General features: G+C 35.0%; 1 protein-coding gene across 1 annotated transcript in view; it reads left to right on the top strand.

The window, feature by feature from the left end:
- The window catches only part of HLCS (holocarboxylase synthetase), an 87260-nt gene that overhangs the window by 3850 nt on the left and 63877 nt on the right, over positions 1-19533 (top strand). Inside the window, exons 2-6 of the mRNA XM_058184528.1 lie at positions 517-669; positions 1854-2016; positions 3865-4826; positions 6437-6616; positions 14346-14617. Coding sequence (XP_058040511.1) covers positions 517-669; positions 1854-2016; positions 3865-4826; positions 6437-6616; positions 14346-14617 — 1730 coding nt within the window. The remainder of the gene's footprint in view (positions 1-516; positions 670-1853; positions 2017-3864; positions 4827-6436; positions 6617-14345; positions 14618-19533) is intronic.

The raw sequence follows: 19533 nt of genomic DNA, 5'->3' as shown, positions 1-19533 counted from the left end.
TTAGGTAATATTCAGAAGTAAATCACACTGTAGTTCATTAGGTTTACTCCCAAGTAGATACACTTTTATTTGCAACCAAGTCTTTATTTCTAAGTAAACAGGAATTATTTGAAGTTAGCAGTATTTTAGAGAAATATCACTATGATGATATTGAAATGAAAGGGTCACTACAGAGATGGATAATCTATCTAAACTATATTTATTGGTAATATTAATATTGAACTATTTCACACTGTTATTTGGCAATGACAAAACTGAAAACTTCTACCAGCCAGGTATACTTAAATACTGACCATTCAGAATGGGTTTGATTCTAACATTTTCCTTGCATCTGAAATCTATTCTTGATTAAAATTGATTCACCTTTCTAAGGTCAGCATTTAAACTGCTATAAAAGATGTCTTCCTGAATAAATACTTCAGGAATAGGACAAGATCCAGATTTTGTAAAGTGTAACACATGTTGCATTTTTCTAAAATTATATAATTGATTTAAGCCACCTTTTTTTCTTTTCAGTCCCTTGATGATTTAAACAAATGGACATTATTTATTGTATCACATTTTAGTTATTTGGAACAACTAGTTGAAGATGAACATATTACATTTGTAACTGAAGGTATTTTCATTCAAACAAGTAGTTCACAAGCTGTAACTTGCTCAGCAAAAAAGGTAGGTTTTCTTTAAAATACTTTTGCTAAATACTTTTGCCAATAAGTCTTTAAACTATAGTATTTTTCACTCCGTAAGACGCTTCAGACCATAAGACGCACCTAGCTTTTGGGGAGAAAAACAAGAAAACAAATTGTTTTGTTTTGGCCATGAAAATCTTCCACAGCTTTTAAACTATTTAAGACTTATCTTCAGTTGCCTCTTGTAACATGCTATTACATAGAATAACAGCTGGAAGAGACCTTGGAGATCTTCTAATCCAACCTCCTGCTCAGGCAGGAAGCCCTATATAGTTTCAGCCAAAAGCTATGGAAGCTATGGAAGAAATTCCAGTAAGTGAGACTGTCCCACAATGGATTTTTTCTCGTGGGACCCAAGTCTATTCTGTTGCTGCCGCCCCCGCTCGCCACTGCCAATTGCCGCCGCCTATTGCTGCCGCCACCTATTGGAGGTTGGATCAGCCTCCCGGAATACTGCCGATCAGCTGATCCAGGTAGCGGGGATTGCCACCACCTAGAACAGCTAATCTGCGATATTTTGGGAATTTGATCCAACTGGCAATAGGCAGTGGCAGCGACAGGCAACGGTGACAGGCCGTTCACCACTGCTGCCTGTCGCCGCCACTGCCCCAACCCCCTCCCCCCCACCACCATGGCCCCTGTCTGACGCAATATTCGCCCCATAAGACGCACAGACATTTTCACCCACTTTGGGGGGGGGAGTGCCTCTTATAGTGCAAAAAATACAGTAATTTGAAGTACTTTTGTTTTTAATAGTCAATTCTTAAAAGGGAAGGTAATGTGTCTAAATTATAACTATTCCCCAGTTTAAAAATATCTAGGAACTCCATAAAGCTTGATAATAGCATTTTGTATAGCTTTTATATAAGATGAGTTGAGCTTCCATAAGAAATTTATAGGTCTGTTAATTCCTAATCCTGTATTTCCTTCTTTGTTCTCTATTTTCTCATTTAATCAATATTAATTTGAATGTATTATTCTTCTGATTGGTTTTTCATTAACCATGGTTATATGGAACATGACTTGGTAGATGTATTTAATCTGTTTTAGCTTAATTTAGAAACTACATTAATGGTAGAAATATTAACTTAATTTTACAATGCATTTCAATATTCTAACTCTACATGCATTCATGTGAAAATTGTTCTGTGTCTCTTTCTTCAGATTGTGAAATGGTCAGATTTTTGTTCTCCTTTGGCCTTTAAAACTGGAAAGCCTTACATATTATTTGCTGAAGCCAGCATAGATAATTTTAGTAGCCTTGGGATAGCATTCTTAGAAGACAGACTCCAAATGGATAATGGGATGGTGCCTCAAAAAATTGTCTGTAAGTACACCCATTTGCCTATCCCCAACAAAAGTATATATTTAAATGGCATATAAACTATTCTCAAATTCAGAACTTCATCATTCTTAGCAAATTCATCTTGCTTTGATGCCTGTCAATTAGAAGTCCATCTGATGGTATCCTCTTCTCACCCTTCCCCCACTCCAGAAATTTGCAGTAGGTATGGAAAGGATAGAAAAAAGACCAGTTATGTAACACTGAATTATAAATTATTATGGCTAATATTTATCACATTATGTGGTTATGCATTTAAGACTTAGTGTTGACCACTATTGCTCTGGAATATGTGACCAGCTTCAGCAGAATTTGCCTGTGACATTATTCCTCATTATCCCAGGGGGGAAATACCAATCAAATAACAGAATTAACTTTTGATTTGGAATTTGAATTTTTTTTAGATATATCATAATATATATTAGGTTGTGGAGTGCTTCTTAAACAAAAAGCACTGCTTAATAAAAAGTGTCTGCCATTTGCTGGTCCAGAAGGTCTCCTCTGCCAAATTTATGAAGCACACTTAAATGATGCCTAATTCCAAGATCAAATATGCTTAGTTTCCATGCTCCTATGGACTTGTACAATGATCAAAGGCAGCATAACATAGGTTAAAATTCTTAACTATCTCTTCCTTGAGCTGCAGTATGCTCACTTTAGTATGGGTGGATGTTTGCTCATTTCTCCTGAGTTATTATAACCTGTGAACAGATTTGAGTGGGAATAATTGTATCTGATCTTTCAATTTATAGGTTGTTAATGGAGGGGAGTATGTTGACTGAGTGAAGAACCAGTGTCTGTCTCCTCATTGAGCTAGGAAAGAAACTCTATTCCCAAATAGATCATTCCATACCTGAAGCAGGGTCATATTTGCTACAGTGCCAGTTGATAATACTGCTTGATGAGGAGCAGGCAATTGAATGAAATCCAGTCTTCTGCCAGCTGTTTAAGTCTTAAATAAATCTGGCCTAGAAACCCCTTTTTCTGTCCCCACCCTTCTGAATACTTCTTTGCTTCATCTATTCATATTTTTTTAAGGGTGGGATATTTACAATTGTCAAACTTGAAATAGTTTCTCCTCAATTTGTTGAGTTCACAAAATATATTAAGTCAAAACCAAACAAACCAGCTAATGTGATGGAATGATTCAAATTTTGGATTTGAGCCTGGGTAGACCCAGATTCAAATATGTCCACAGTCATAGTGTTTTGGGCTAGTTGCTCTCTCTCAGCCAACCTATCATATAGGGTTGTTATGGAAAAAAATTGGAGAAGGGAGTGCTAAATACATCTTCAGCTCCCAGAGACAAGATATAAATCAGTCAATTAAACATTATTATGGGACAAAAAGCAGTATATAACCCCAGTCTATGTGTAAATAAATAACGTAATTTCATGAAACATTTTATTTATACCTAGAGTGCAGATAAAACAATTGATCAGGAACAAAAAAATTCAGAGAATGTTTCATCTCTCTTGGGACCATGCTAAACACCTCTCTGAATCATCTTTTTCTGGGAGCATTTCAGTGGTTTCCAGAAATAAATCATCCACACCAGATAACTCCTGGCCTACCCTGAACAACTTCAATTTCAGATAAATTTAGGAGCATCTCCCCTGAATAGTATGGGTCAGAGTTTTAGTATGTCCCATTCATAAATTGATGAATCTGGTAATCTTAATTGCATTACAAACATGCAAGAAGTAAAATGCAGTCAGGTCTACACAATGTATTTTAAGATTGGATTATCAGTTAAAGTTTATATTGAAGGCAGAATTATTTAGTGCTGCTATGTTTGTGTGTTTTGTTTAATAACTTATTTAAATGTATTAGCTGTGAACCTGAAGAAGTCGGCCTTGAAAGAATTAAAACTGGCTCCAGGTACCAAAGAGGAGAAGAAGGCTGGTCAGATACAGACCAGTGAACTGTCACAGGACTCACTTTTTGAAAATATTGATAAATCTCAGGTGGAAACTGCTGATAGTGCAGGAAGTGGTGATCAAGAAATGAACCAAGAGAAATGCAAACTGCAGAAAACAAATGGATATCATGAGGAACTTGAACAATTATCTGAAAAGGAAGGGGATACTTCAGAACATCATCACCTGCATCTTTCAAGCTGCCATGAATGTTTGGAACTGGAGAACAGTACAATTGAGTCGGTTAAATTTGCCTCAGCAGAAAACATTCCAGATCTTCCGGATGATTATAGTGGCAGTGTAGAAGAAGTTAGTGGTGACAATATAACAGGAAATATGCAAAGAGTAAACTTGACTGGAAAGCCTCCTAATATTTTAATTTATCTTGGCTCTGATTCTAAAAAAGTGAAATTTGAAGAAATAAAATCAGTCATAATGGATTGTGTTGATATTAATGCTTACACCATTTACCAGTTGTTAGAGAAACAAGTTCTGACTGTTCCTTGGGTTGACAATGCATTGCTTCTGATCATTGCTGAATCAGAACCCATTTCAGATGCTGTGTCTAAACAATTTCTAGCTTTCATGTCAAAGGGTGGGAAGATTTTGGGACTTTCTGCCTCTTTCACATTTGGCGGTGTAAAACTAAAAAGTAAGAATGAAATAAGGGACACGATACAAACATTAGTTTTTTCAAAAGATAAGAACAATGAAATTAAATTAAATGCTCTAGCTAGTGGGAAAATTTTTGAGGTGGACATTTCAGAAAAACTTAATCCCATAAAGCCACTTGGTTATTTTGACAGTCTGGATAAAGATATGATGATTGTTCATTTATCATATGGAAATAATGGAGGAGAAGCAATTCTTTCTCAGGTACAGTATAAACAAGTTCTATTTTGTTTGTTATTTTTCAGATATTTCTTAAATAATGCTGTTTGCGGAATGGTGGTAACTGGTAGGCACAACGTTTGGTAACAGCCTATGCAAGCTAGTGTTAAATGTATTAGAAAATTGGTGAACGATGGTTTGGATTCAAAGTACCTTTTCATAAACTGAAAGCACTTCAATGTTTCAAAATAAATGAGAAACATGTCATTGACCTGTTTGGCTGTAGATCTTTGTACACGTTGTTATTCTGAAGAGTCCCTTAACTCATGGTGGTAATTTGGAAATTGAAATAGATTATAATGAGAAAGGAGAGATTGAAAAGCCTTATCATGTAGGTAAGTAGGTGGGGGGGGGAGAAAGAGAGTTCTTGGGAAACTTAAAGTAATTTTAAGGTAAGTAGAAGTCTGATATAGTGTGTCATTCCCATTTATTCTTTCGTGGTAGGATTGTATGCTGAATTTTCAGCTGATAAAAAGATGGTGTTTCAGTAGCATGATTTATGTAGTGAATTTTATATACAGATGTCCTAAACTATCCCCATTTTCATGTGATATAATTGATAGAGACCAAACCTCAATATATGTTAAAAGGTTTCCATCGATCTATAACTTGAGCCTTATTTTTTTGTTACTTTATCCTGGCCCAGAATTGTAGATACTTTGGTACTTTTGTAAAGTATTTTGTTTAAGGTTAGGTTTAAGTTATACAATGCAGCAAAAACCAGTGTGAGGCACATAATGAACAAATTGCTCTGAATAAGGACAACTGCTGCTAGGAATCCATTTAGAGCCCTAAAGCTGGGAACACCTAGCTAGTTAAATATATTATTCCAATCATTAACTAGTACAAAGAAAATCATTATGCAAGATCTTCATCTGGGAGGAAAAAAGTAACAAATGCAGATGGGAGGAAGAAAGCACCATAGACTCTAAAACCTAATCCCATAATTCTTACAGATACGGGTTCTCATTATTTGTAATTTTGTTCTTTCTGGTTTTTTACGAGAATGGAACCTCATGAATAATTAAGACCACTGTAATGTTTTAAGTGGATTCTAGTTAAATTGAGGCAACTGTTAATTTTTTTAAACAAAAAAACAGTGATACTATTACTTCTCATAAAATTATCGCTGTTGTCTTTTGTATTGCCTCAATATTTAGATGCAATTCAGTTAATAATGTTTTATTAATAGTTTTATTTAGTTACCTTAAATAGTTGTGGATAAACTGAGAATTTTAGGTGCCAAAATATACCCAAACATTGGGTTAGATTTAGCCACAAGTATATAAATTAATACTTTTTAAAAAACATTTATATTCCGTATATATTCCTATATAACCCTGTCCATAGATAATACAACTCTGAAATTTTTAATAAAAATACCATGAAAAATAAGGGCTAGTTTATCTACAAAATAGGGTAATATGTGAATATATAAAATAAATTTAATATTTGGTTATTTAATAACAAGTGACACAAAACAAGAAATTGATTTCAAAATGATTGTAAGTTATTTGACCCAATAGATAATTATTGATCATAATTTTATAAAGTTGTTTTCAATAAAAATATTTTTTTCTGCCATGCTTTTATAGGCACATTTGGAAGTAAATATCAAAAGTTTATGTCGACCTAAGGAAGACTTCAGTCTGCTCAAAATAAGCAACACCAGAAGATACGATGTACTTGTTGAAATCCTGAAGCTATTGGGGTTGAGCTGTGAATTAAGTACTATTCCTTCTTTAACACCTCTTTATCTGCTCTCATCTGATAAGGTAGGTTTTGGTTTAAATAAATAAGAACATAGGCAATGCCCTGCTGGACTGGACCAGTGGCCCATCTACTCCAAAATATTTTCTCATAATAGCCAATCAACTACACTAGTGTCTCAGCAGATAGCCTTCAAAGTCATCATCAAAGTTAATAGTCATTGATCCCTATCGTTTCCATAATTTGGTCCAACCCTTGTCCAGCCAGCTTCACATCTTGTGATAGCAAATTCCAAATTTTAATTTGCATTGGGAGTGGGGAAGCCATTTTATCTTTTCTGATTTTTCCAGTGTTCAATTTCATTGACCTATTCATTGACCTGTTCTATTATTGTGGAAAGGGGAAAATAACTTCTCCTTATCCACTTTATCCACATCATTCACAATTTTGTGTACTTCAATCATGTCCTTTCTCATTTGCCTCTTTTCTAAACTAAAAAGCTCCAAATGTCACAACCTTTCCTCAGAGGAAAACTGCTCCACCCCATAATCATCTTAGTTGCTATCTTTTGAACTTTCTCTAGCTCTACTGTATCCTTTTTGCAGTATAGTAACTAGAACTGTGTGCAATATTCCAAATACAGTTACATCATTGATTTATATAAGGGCATTATAATATTGGCACTCTTATTTTTAATACCATTATTAAAAATATTATTACCCTTGATATGTTGTTGGCTTTTCTTTTCTTTTTTCTTTTGCAGTGGATATACACTGTGACAACACTTTCATTGAATTGTTTGCCATTATTCCAAGATAGCTTTCTTCATTGCTAGCTCTGATACAATTAGCTTCTATGATTTTTGGCACCAATGTGCCTCACTTTACCCTTGTTCACATCTGCCATTTTAACCTCCACTCCCCTACTGTACAGAGATCATTTTGGAGCTCTTCACAGTCCCTTGTTCTTACCACTGACAGCCTAAGGCTGCATGAAGCTATCTAGACCAGAAAACTAGAAAGTGCTAAAAAGAGGAGTTAAATGTGAGATTTTTAAAAGATTTGTCTGTGTGAGTTTTCTGAATGTTTTTCTGACAGGAGCTACCTCCTGGGCCACCTGTTCCCTAGCAGCCAGCATGTGGAATCAGCCCCGAGAGGAAGGAAAATTTGAACTTAAAATAGGAACCCACATGCCTAATGGCACACTGCCTAAAAGGAAAAAAAATAGAATTTATCTTCAAACTATATTTAAACAATCGGACAAAACATGGATTAAATTTAAATAGCTTTTATGTGTCTCCTGATATCCTAACTCTCAATTCTATATAACAAAATGAACAAAAACATGGTTGTATGCATATCTGTTTGCTTCTTTTAATAGTCATTCCTTGCAGCAAAACTATCCACTATTTATACTATTCACTACTTTTCAGTCTGCATCCACGTGTCTTAACAATTATTCCATCCATTTTCCCATCTTTTGTAAACATAATAAAAAATATTTGAAAGAACTGTATTGCAGAAGACATTTATGAGCCATAGAAGCCATTGTTAATAAGCAGAAGTTATTTTTGGAAATTATGAATAACTAAGCAATTTTGTGACACAAATTCCTGAACTATATCATTAAATTGATTTACATCAGCTGAAACAGATTTTAATCTATAAAAACATATATGCCTTAATATTTTTAAAAGATGCAGCATTACTTGACTGTCCATTTAAAAAAAAAATTCATTAGATTTATGTATTGTGTGGTATTGTTAGAAATTTATAAAATATTTTATTGGAATTTAAAAAGTTATTGTGTTTGTTGAAAACAATTACCACAAGATGGCACTTCTGAGCTGCCTTACAATATAATTCTATGTTGTATATGTATGTTTAAAATACCTAATCTCTGCAATTAGATTTAGTTATAATATGATTATTTTTTTAAAAAAATAGTATTTAATCAGTCATGGCATTTACAGTTTTGAACATTTTAAGTAGCTGAAAAATTTTAGAAAATATTTAAATCAAACAACACTACATGCCATGTTACATAGTTTTAGGGAATTTTCATACTAAAAGGGGTTCTGTAATTAAATGACTGGATCTACAGGAAACTGGAGTTTTAAAATTTTGCTCTGAAAAGCTGTCTGGGTGTTCACACCTAGTCCTACCTTTTGCTTTAAACTGATGGTTTGCGGTTTCTATTGCTATTATCTGTCTTCTGGAGGCATCTCACCTAGTGTCCTTCCATAACCTTGCATTTTGAAAGAGAGATTTCATATCCTTTGCTGCCTATTTTTTATTAAAAGATAAATGAAATGAAATACTTAATAATGGCACCACCCTGCCATGTAAGAGAGGCATGTTACTACAAGATTATCATGGGGAGTTAAACCAATATCACCAGAGATTAACAAAATCACATTTTACTTATAAAATTATATGGGAATGCAACTGGAAAGTTTTAGAGCAGATTAGGTCTATATATGTTTTTGAAATAATGTAAAGATGCAGCTAATAAGGGTGGCATCTTATCTTGAGAATCATAATTTGCTCCTGATACTTTCTTAGATGAGATTAGAATGTTTTTCTCTGGAAATCTCTGGATCAGATCTGGAGAACTGATCTCTGGAAAGTAGATCAGTTGACTGCTACAAGTATGGCACTGAGGTACAAGTATGGCACTGAGCTTCTGTAGTGGTTATAGATTATGTTTGACTGAAGCCACTGACTGCTTCCACTTTCTGGAAGTGATCTTCTCCAGCTTTGCTTAAGAGGGATCTGTTCATTGAAAAAACAAAAATGACAGTATTTTTTAAAAATTTTTATTTTATTATTTCATTTCTTTTCACCAAATTTTCAGGCATTGGGAGAAGTTTCATCAGGAAAAGGGATAAAAAACAAATGAAAAGAAAGATGATTAATGTTTAAACTAGTTCTGTATGGAACAGTCTATAAACATTTAATTTGACTGCAGATGTCATTAACTGTAGATAAGATGATAGGTTGCTTTAAAGACTCCCAAACTGAGATAGGAAGAACAAAGTTATTTTTTTGCCACATTTTTGAAAACATGACATCCAGTGAAACTTGCCAATAAGAAAAAAAATTAAGTTGTTGGAGCAGATCAAGTGTTTATAACTATGGTAGTTAGTTAGTTAGTTAGTTTTGCCAAGCCAAAAAAAAATCTAAAAGTGAAATACAAAGTAGGAAAAATAGATTAAAGAATGGTTTATACAGGTTTTCAGATTTGCAGTTATTTTGGTACTAAGACCATAGACGGAAGAACTGTTATCCTTGAATACTAATAAATACAAAACTTACATCATTTAAGAGTCATGGTGGTGCAGTGCTTAGAGTGCAGTATTGCAGGCTAATTCTGATGACTGCCAGAAGTTGGATTCTCACTGGCTCAAGGTTGACTCAACCTTCCATCCTTCCGAGGTCAATAAAATAAGTCCCAGATTGTTGGGAGCAACCTGATTCTTTAAACTTCTTAGAGAAGGCTATAAAGTACTTATGAAGCGGTAAGTGCTATTGCCACTGTATTTATACTGATTTATACCATTTCTGCCCTGACCTATTACATAAATGATGGGGTGAAATTAACTTTCCTTCCCTATCAATTCACAAATGTGCTCATGCCGTCATCTTCACATGCGCAAAGCCTTATGCACATGTGCAGAGGCTTAAAATGTCACAAAAAAGCAACGGCATTACATCTGCATGGGTGGGTGGAGCCTCTCGCAGCTGCTGCTACCGGTTCGCCCAAGCCGGATAGAATTGGCTGAGTTTCACCCCTGATAAATGATATATGGATAGTCCTCACTTAATGACCCTAATTGGATCAGCAACTCTATTGCTAAGCAATGTGGTCACTAAGCAAAAATACCATGTGACTTTTCTGCTTAATGACAGCAGTTCCAGCAATCCTACTTGCTGTTACTGAGTAAATTCCATGCAGTAGTTATGCAAGGACTCAAACCAAGCTATGGAAAAAGCTAAGGGACTGCCTCCACCTCAACCTCTCTTTACCTATCTCTGCCCCATCTTTGCTCTATTTGCTATCCATTCACCCACTGCTGCCAGTTGCTCCTGCTGCCCAGTCTTGCATGCCACTATCTTGCCCTTTGCACCGGATGCCATTGCCATACCAGCCAAAGCCGCTTTTCACATTCTGGCTGAATTCTTTTGCAAAAGAATGCCCTAACTCACACATAAGAGAAGACTCTGCCTCAGCTGCCCTATGAAAGCAAGCAGTTTGGAAGAAGGCCCCAGCTGGTATAGTAATGGTTTGTGGTAATGACAGTGGCAGGTAGGGCTGGGTAATAGGGTCAGGCTGGTAGCAACAAAAAGCCAGGCTGCCTGAATTCAGGTGGGCTTGAATTTTGTTCACAACTGTGGGAGCAATGCAAGAACAACTTGCAACTTTGAGGAGTTACGTATTCCTTTCTTCAGCTGTGTCATAACTTTAAATAGTTGCTGAACAAATGGATATTAAACAAGGACTGCCTGTAAACTGAAATAAATAATTTCAACAGACATAAATTTAAATGTCTTGCCCAGAATATTTTGAAATCAACTAAGTTATCTGTTGTTTTGCTAAGATGTCCAGGTGAAACTTTCACATATTGTATTTAAGGTCTCCTAAATGGGAGATCTGGTGCATCAGAGTTTTACAGTATTGTGGAATGCTATTTAGTTTGGCTGAAATGGTTATGGTAATCTTGAACTTGTAGAGTGGAATTCTGCAATCTTTGTAACTAAAAGTCAGCTGAAACTGTTAACTGCTAAAATCCAAAACCAAACATAAGACATAGGCATGATGCTATTTTATTCTGATTACCTGAGGACAATATAAAATACTGAAAAGAAGTTAATAGCAGCTATAGTTTGTTCCAGTAAATAGAATGGAGCATATTTTAGTAGGTTTTAAGCATTTCTGTGAAAAGGCAACATGTGAAATACTATCACAATTCAGTATTTCTATTTCAGATTGTGTGTTTTCATCTTATGACAATGTTTAGCCTTTGACCTAACCACTTTCTTAAAATAAACTATTTGTTGGTGAGAGCAGCTGCTGAAGAGATTGTTTCCAGACTGTTCTCATAGCACTAACTGACAGAAAGTAAACTAGAGTTTCCCTTAGAAAAGTTGAGGATTGCAGATTCACCTGTAACATTTATTTATTTATTTATTTAATCAAATTTTTATACCGCCCTATCTCCCGAAGGACTCAGGGCGGTTTACAGCCCGATAAAAATACAAATATAATACAAGATAAAACATTAAATTAAAAAACTTATTTAAATAGGCCAAAATTTAAAATTACAATTAAAATGATAAAAAACCCATTAAAATTAAATTTAAAATTACAATTCTAGTCCAGTCCTGCACAGATAAATAGATGTGTTTTAAGCTCGCGGCGGAAGGTTCGAAGGTCAGGAAGTTGACGGAGTCCTGGGGGAAGTTCATTCCAGAGGGTGAGAGCCCCCACAGAGAAGGCCCTTCCCCTGGGTGTCGCCAGTCGGCACTGCCTGGCGGACGACACCCTAAGGAGTCCCTCCCTGTGAGAGCGCACGGGTCGGTGGGAGGCAATTGGTGGCAGTAGACGGTCCCGTAAGTAGCCCGGCCCTAAGCCATGGAGCGCTTTGAAGATGGTTACCAAAACCTTGAAGCGCACCCGGAAGGCCACAGGCAGCCAGTGCAGTCTGCGCAGGAGTGGTGTCACATGGGAGCCACGAGGGGCTCCCTCTATCACCCGCGCAGCTGCATTCTGAACTAACTGGAGCCTCCGGGTGCTCCTCAAGGGAAGCCCCATGTAGAGAGCATTGCAGTAATCCAGGCGAGATGTCACGAGAGCATGAGTGACCGTGCATAGGGCATCCCGGTCCAGGAAGGGGCGCAACTGGCGAACCAGGCGAACCTGGTAAAAGGCTCTCCTGGAGACGGTCGTCAAATGGTCTTCAAAAGACAGCCGTCCATCCAGGAGAACACCCAAGTTGCGCACCCTTTCCATTGGGGCCAATGACTCGCCCCCAACAGTCAGCCGCAATTGCAGCTGACTGTACCAGGGTGCCGGCATCCACAGCCACTCTGTCTTGGAGGGATTGAGCTTGAGCCTGTTTCTCCCCATCCAGACCCGTACGGCCTCCAGGCACCGGAACAGCAATTCGACAGCTTCGTTGGGGTGGCCCGGTGTGGAAAAGTACAGCTGAGTATCATCAGCGTACAGTTGGGAACTCACACCGAAACCACTGATGATCTCACCCAGCGGCTTCATATAGATGTTGAACAGGAGGGGCGAGAGAATCGACCCCTGCGGCACCCCACAAGTGAGGTGCTTCGGGGTCGACCTCTGCCCTCCTGTCAACACCGTCTGCGACCGGTCAGAGAGATAGGAGGAGAACCACCGATAAACGGTGCCTCCCACTCCCAATCCCTCCAACCGGTGCAGCAGGATACCATGGTCGATGGTATCAAAAGCCACTGAGAGGTCTAATAGGACCAAGGCAGAGGAACAGCCCCTATCCCTGGCCCTCCAGAGATCATCAACCAACGGACCAAAGCCATCTCCGTGCTGTATCCGGGCCGAAAGCCGGACTGGAACGGGTCTAGATAGACATAAACCCTAGAAACAGTTGCAGTTTGATTATCTGATAAATGTTGAATGATTTTTTTCTCTAAAAGTCTTAAGTATTTTAGAAAAGGTTGGGAATCTCTTACTTATAGATGTTGCTGAAATGTAGGCTCAGCTTCCCACAATAAATGTATAATAATATGGAATATTGAGATTTGTAATAGTAGTAAAATTTGGAAGGACACAGGCTTCTCATCCCTGCTAAGAAGAAAGAATGGGAACAAGTTGAGATATTATTTTTGCTGAGATATAGATATTTATTAAAATCATTGACCTCTGTGTTGGCTTCTGTTTGTATTAATTTTTATTTTAGTTGTGACTTTAATAATAGTATATCATAAGTGGCAGTGCAATAAAATAATATGCAGAGTTTGTTATATGTAATAAATAATATACCTATATACCTATAAATGACATTTACAGCTACTATACCATAACTTACACAAACAATGGTCAAGGCATCCATTCCATCTCCCAAATTTTGCAATATAAAATTTCATAAGCTTTTAGCAGTACCATCTTGACCATCCATTTTTATTTATTTAATTATATAAAATTTATTTATATAAAATTTATATGGATGCCCACTCACTTTCAATAACTCTATGTGCTTATATTTTAATTTATCACATTTTAGAACCACCCATCTTTGAGGTATTCAAAGACAGTTATACTCCAGACTTTTTGAATTTAAATCAATGTAACAGTAAGATTTTATTTGGAAGTAACATTGGAATACCTTTCAAAACATAAGTCAGATGAAGGACAATATTCATTTTAATAACCTTAATTTTATCTCCACAAATTTATCATCATTAATCCACCTAAAAACATGCAAATCAATATTTTCTCAAATATTTAACATTTATTTCCATGCATTTACAAATATTTTTGAGAATATAAAATTCTAAGTAATTAATATCTGTAGAAATTATAAAACCCATTTTAATAATTAGCCCAAAGGAAGTAGATGGGACTTATCCCAATTAATCATGTGGGCCAAATGCTTTCCAAAATGCATTCATATAAAATTAAGCTGAGACATCAAATACTTATTAAGAAGTTATTGTGGGTTCACGTCCTTTTGGAGAACAGAAATGAAGTCTTAGTTTTGATATGTATATTTTATACTGTCTTGTAATTGTATTTTATATCAAACAGATTCTCCACAATACTTTTTTAGAATTGCTCAGAAGAAATATGATCACAGAAGGATTAATCACATCCAGCAAGGTGTCTCTTAAGTTTGTATCATCTTGCACTGAAAATATGGAAATAACACCTTTGCTCATTCCAGTAGTTACTGATACGGAAGCATTCTCATCTGAAAACTTTAGTTTTGAGAGATATAAACAAAACCTTGATACCAGAATCTTGGGGAAAATAGTCTTGTTTTCTGAAGTTACATCGACTACAATGAATCTTCTTGATGGGTAAGAGATTCCGGTGACATTAATTTCATTATGAGAGAGAAAGAGAGACTTGGCAAAAAAAATGTGCAGTATTTTCTTTGGGACTTCCATTCTCTTAGTTTATTGAAAATAAGTGGTAAACTGAAAAAGCTTGCTAGAAAATTTAAAGATATGAACTGTCATGTATCATTACCATTTTTAGTATGTTATTCTATGTTATTTTTCTATTTCTGATATTGATACTAGGCTTTAAATTCATTACAATTCATAAAACAATATCAAGTAGCAATCCATAAAAACGCATTTTTTCAAATAATAAGAATGGTGTTTGATATTGTCCAAATGAATATGAGTGATCAGATAATCTTTCAGAGAAACTGATTAGAAGATAACCTCTTCCTATGTCACCCAAGTTGTTTTTATTGCAATCTTGTAATTATGTAGGAACTTTGTTCCAGTTGTGATCGTAGTAATTTTGTCTGAATTGATCCTATATCTCCTTATATTGTTTTTGGAAGATGTTTTTCTAATCTTTACTACTTGTACTGTACTAGGTTTCTTTGACTTTTTGTTAGTATGATTGGATATATTTCTGATTGGTCAAATACAATTAAAGTGCTGTAATTATGAATGTGCATTATACGATTATATAATGTCTATAGAATTAACCCATTTATTATTTCATTTGATATAACGGTAAAGATTTTTTTCTATAGATTCTCTAAATGACCAAGTTATATAACAAATACATTTTCTTAAATAAAAATGCCAGTTACTCCTAAAAAGGTGGCTGAGGTATAATGATTAAGATAAAAAAGTGCTCATATTATCCATAATTTCAAACTAAAAATTGGCATCTATAAAGTTTATAGTCTAATTTTTAAGTATTCTCTTTCATTGATATACAGATTTTACTGTAATGCTGAGATGCAGTAGAAGGCTTGATTATTTAAATATCTGCAGCAGAAAAGCCAAGATGCATCACAACATGGCTGGAATTATTGATTATTAATAAGTAGGGTGAATAAGTCTGTTTACTTTAACTTTTATTGCTAAATGAGTTAATTTTACATATTTACATAACGCTATCATTCTATAAAATAGCAACTTTATGGATGTAGGCCACAGTGTTAATATTGATAAAAATATAGAAATTTGTGAAATAATTTTAAAGAGGTTATATATATTGCTACCTTATTACCTATTTCTAAAAACAGTACTAAATTTTTTTATTCAGAATGTACTTGGTTAAAATATGCAAGGATACTAATGAATTGGTTTGTAGGTTTCACATTGTTTTATAGTTATACTATTTTGTTCCTAAGGAATTGATTCTCTAAGAAAAACAACATTTACTGATTTTTAAAATACGTATTTGCTTTATTATCAGGGAGTCTAGAACTAAAAGAAAATATATACTTTTCAATTTGTTTAAACTAGTTCAAAAGTAAAATATATTTCAGTTATGTCCCAGTAACTGATTAATTTATAATCATTAATTAAATATATCATAGTCAACTAGTTGAATCGCTGGCTATATGAAACATTCTTGAATGGTATATTCATTTGAAATATCATGATTGTGATGTGTTCATATATTTGCACTTTATAAGTTATTAGCTTTATTTTGTTGTTGTTGTTTAAGTGATTTAAATATTGCTGTTAAAGTGTATTGCTACTTTGTGCCCTTGAATTTGACTGCTGGATTTTGTATGTTTGTTTTCTTTGAACATTGGACACCTGCATCTTTGAAACCACTATCAACTTTTAAACATAGTTTATTTATTCTGTCAAGGGGATTACACTTTGCCTTTTCACTTTTAACCCTAAGCCGCTAAGCATTACACCCAGACACTAAACTATAGTTAACTTTTAAGTACTATAGAATAAAATAGGTCAGTTTTCAAAACTTGTGAAAAGTTGTTTGTTTTAAACTTGCTTAAAATTAAATGTAATATGTTCTAGCACACTCTAATTAATCTAAAACAGAAAGAAAAGCTTTTTAAATTTATGCTCCTCATAGTAAGGCAAAATTAAAAGAGCCAGAGAGTATATGAACCCAAGGCTTGCAATACTATTACTATAAAATAAATATAAACTATCCTTATAATTGATAATCATATGAAATGAGATTTTTCAAACACACTATCATACTTATCTTGTTTCAGTGAATTACCAATTCACATATAATATTGATTGAAGATTATATCCTATATACATTAATAAAGCTGAGTTGCTAAAAATAGGCATATTTCTTTAAAAACATTTTTATATCACAATCAATTTTATTTCAGTGTGGTTTACAAAATTAAGGTACACTGCCTTGTAATATTTTAAATGACTTATAAACCTTTGAAAAGACAAAGCTTTTAAATATTATTGTTTCCTAATGTTGTAAGCAATTAATTATGACAAAAACATAATTTTAAAGTTTTCTCTAAGTTTGTCATTTAATAACTAATGAACATGTGTAAATTAATAAACATTGTGATAAGATATTTTACTTGAGATTGAGATAGATATTTAATATTAAATTACCTATATTATAGCTATGCATGATATGCCTCCAAATCCTTTTACAAGTTGAACATAAAACCTTCCATCCCAGTCCTCTAACACTATATATCTTTCAAAATTAAGACTTAGCAAAAGTGGGCTGGAACTAATTTAATGGCTGAGTGATCTCACAGTAGAGAAACAGCCGGAGCGTAATAGGGTTCTTTGTCTATATTTCCACTCTAGCTGGTAACTTGCCAGTCAAAAGTCAAACGAGAGAAACAGGTGGGAGCTATTAGACCTGTCATAAAGTTTGAAAAATTGATTCTGGAGTCTAAATGATTAGATTGAACTTGACAGTGTTGTCCTAAAGATTCTAAGAAAAATTCTATAGTTTAATTTGGAGTCCCTTGATTATTCATTAGTCTCCAGATGGCCTGTTTTGATGTATCACATATTATTATACAAGCTCTATTATTGTTGGCATATATTTACATGTACAACTAACAAGTAAACTAAGTAGCACCTCTATTAGTCCCTGTAAATTAAGGGGTACAAAATTAATTAAAAGAATACAGATTTATTTAAATATTAAATAACTTAGCTTTATCAGTAATGCTTTATGACTTTTACTTTGGAATACTTTAAATTCATTGAGGTTATCATTGTGGAATAATGCTTCAAAGTTGTCATAGTCATGACTGTTGAGGATATTGAAAGCATAGTTTCTATAATTTACAAGAAATAAGATTTCTTAGATAGCTTCCATAACTTCTGTGGTTCTCCTCATGGTCTCTAAGCATATAATTAGAATAGTACAACTCTTGGAAGTTTAGGAATAATTTAAGGAATAAATCAAGTGCTAAGATGAATGGCTTGAAAGAAAATCTGTTTAAATCAGTGAAATTAATTGCTATTAAAATAAAGATGAAAGAAGCACGATTTCAGTTTACTAAATAAAAAGCTGTGATTTCGTAGTTGCCCACAATAGGGAATCCTGTAAAATGCACTTGTTTGTATAAAAAAACAAGTCATTACACTGCTTGGGGTACTTTTTAAAACATATATGACCTGCACTACTGTATGAAATGAATTTGTGGATGGCCAAGAGACCTGCCTGTGCAAGGAACCTTATTCCTGACAGCTCAATTTTTTAAAAAAAAAACACTGAAAATATTATAGTACATTTCATATCAAAACTGTTTTTAAAGTATATGAACAAAATAGTTAGCTATTTATTATCGAGCAGTAGATGTTTTGAAGAAGACTGCATTTAAAGTTTCATAAACTATCAAGAACTGATTCTTGATTATTTGCATCTTGATATTTGTTTGCCTGAAGAAAAAAGGGAAATTGTCTTTTTTTACCTCTGTATAAACAGAACTTTGAACAGATCCAAACTTGTGCAGTAGAAAACATGCTTATGCAATAGATATTCTTATCCCTCCACAACTTTAAAATGCCCTTCAAAAAGATCTTTTGCTGTGAGCTCTGTAGAATGTGACAATAGAGACACAATATGAACTCATGAGGGACAGATAAGAATCAAAACTATCTTTTTCCCCCCCTAAAGTCTCTTCTTACTGCAACCTCTTGCATCTCGTTCTTGATGCCCCAGGATGTTTTAAAACGGGGGTATCAAACTCAATTTAATTGAAGGCCACATCAGGGCTGTCGTTGACCTCGGCGGACTGGGTGGGCATGGCCAACTGGGTAGGTGTGGCCAACTGGGTAGGTGTGGCCAGCTTGATGCCAATCCCAAAACTGCTGGCATATTTCCTCTTTGCATTGAGTAGACTGGGCTGATGATACACTGGCCTGATCTTTCCTCTACGCACTGAGTAGACCGGGCTGACACTACATTGGCCTGATCTTTCCTCCTTGCATTGGATAGACCAGGCCGAAGCTATTTTGGCCTGGTCTTTCCTCTTCGCATTGGGTAGACTGGGCCAATGCCATGATCTTTCCTCTTAGCACTGTGTAGACCATGACGGCCCCACAGGCCAGCTCTGTCCACATGGGCCGGATTTGGCCCACAAGCGTTGAGTTTGACACACCTGTTTTAAAACATTCGGGAGAAGATGGTGGTATTAAAAAATAAGTTGTGTTAGCAGCCTATATAAAAGCGTGGTGGCGCAGTGGTGAGAATGTAGAACTGCAGGCTACTTCTGCTGACTGCTGGCTAGCAGCAGTTTGACAGTTCAATTCTCAACGTCTCAGTCTTCCATCCTTCCAAGGTCAGTAAATGAGAACCCAGACTGTTGGGGGCAAAATGCTGACTGTAAACCACTTAGAAAGGGCTGTAAAACACTGTGAAGTGGTATATAAGTCTAAATGCTATTGCTATATGTAGTCCCAAGGATATCAGAAAAATTGTTAGTATAAATATTTTAGAGAAACTGAATAGTCTCTGATTTTGGTCTTCCCAGAACCATCTAAAA

Source organism: Ahaetulla prasina, chromosome 5, assembly GCF_028640845.1.
Source record: "Ahaetulla prasina isolate Xishuangbanna chromosome 5, ASM2864084v1, whole genome shotgun sequence".
NCBI classification, from domain to species: Eukaryota; Metazoa; Chordata; class Lepidosauria; order Squamata; family Colubridae; genus Ahaetulla; species Ahaetulla prasina.
The sequence above is the reverse complement of the archived record's forward strand: the minus strand, read 5'-3'. Positions and strand labels throughout refer to the sequence as shown.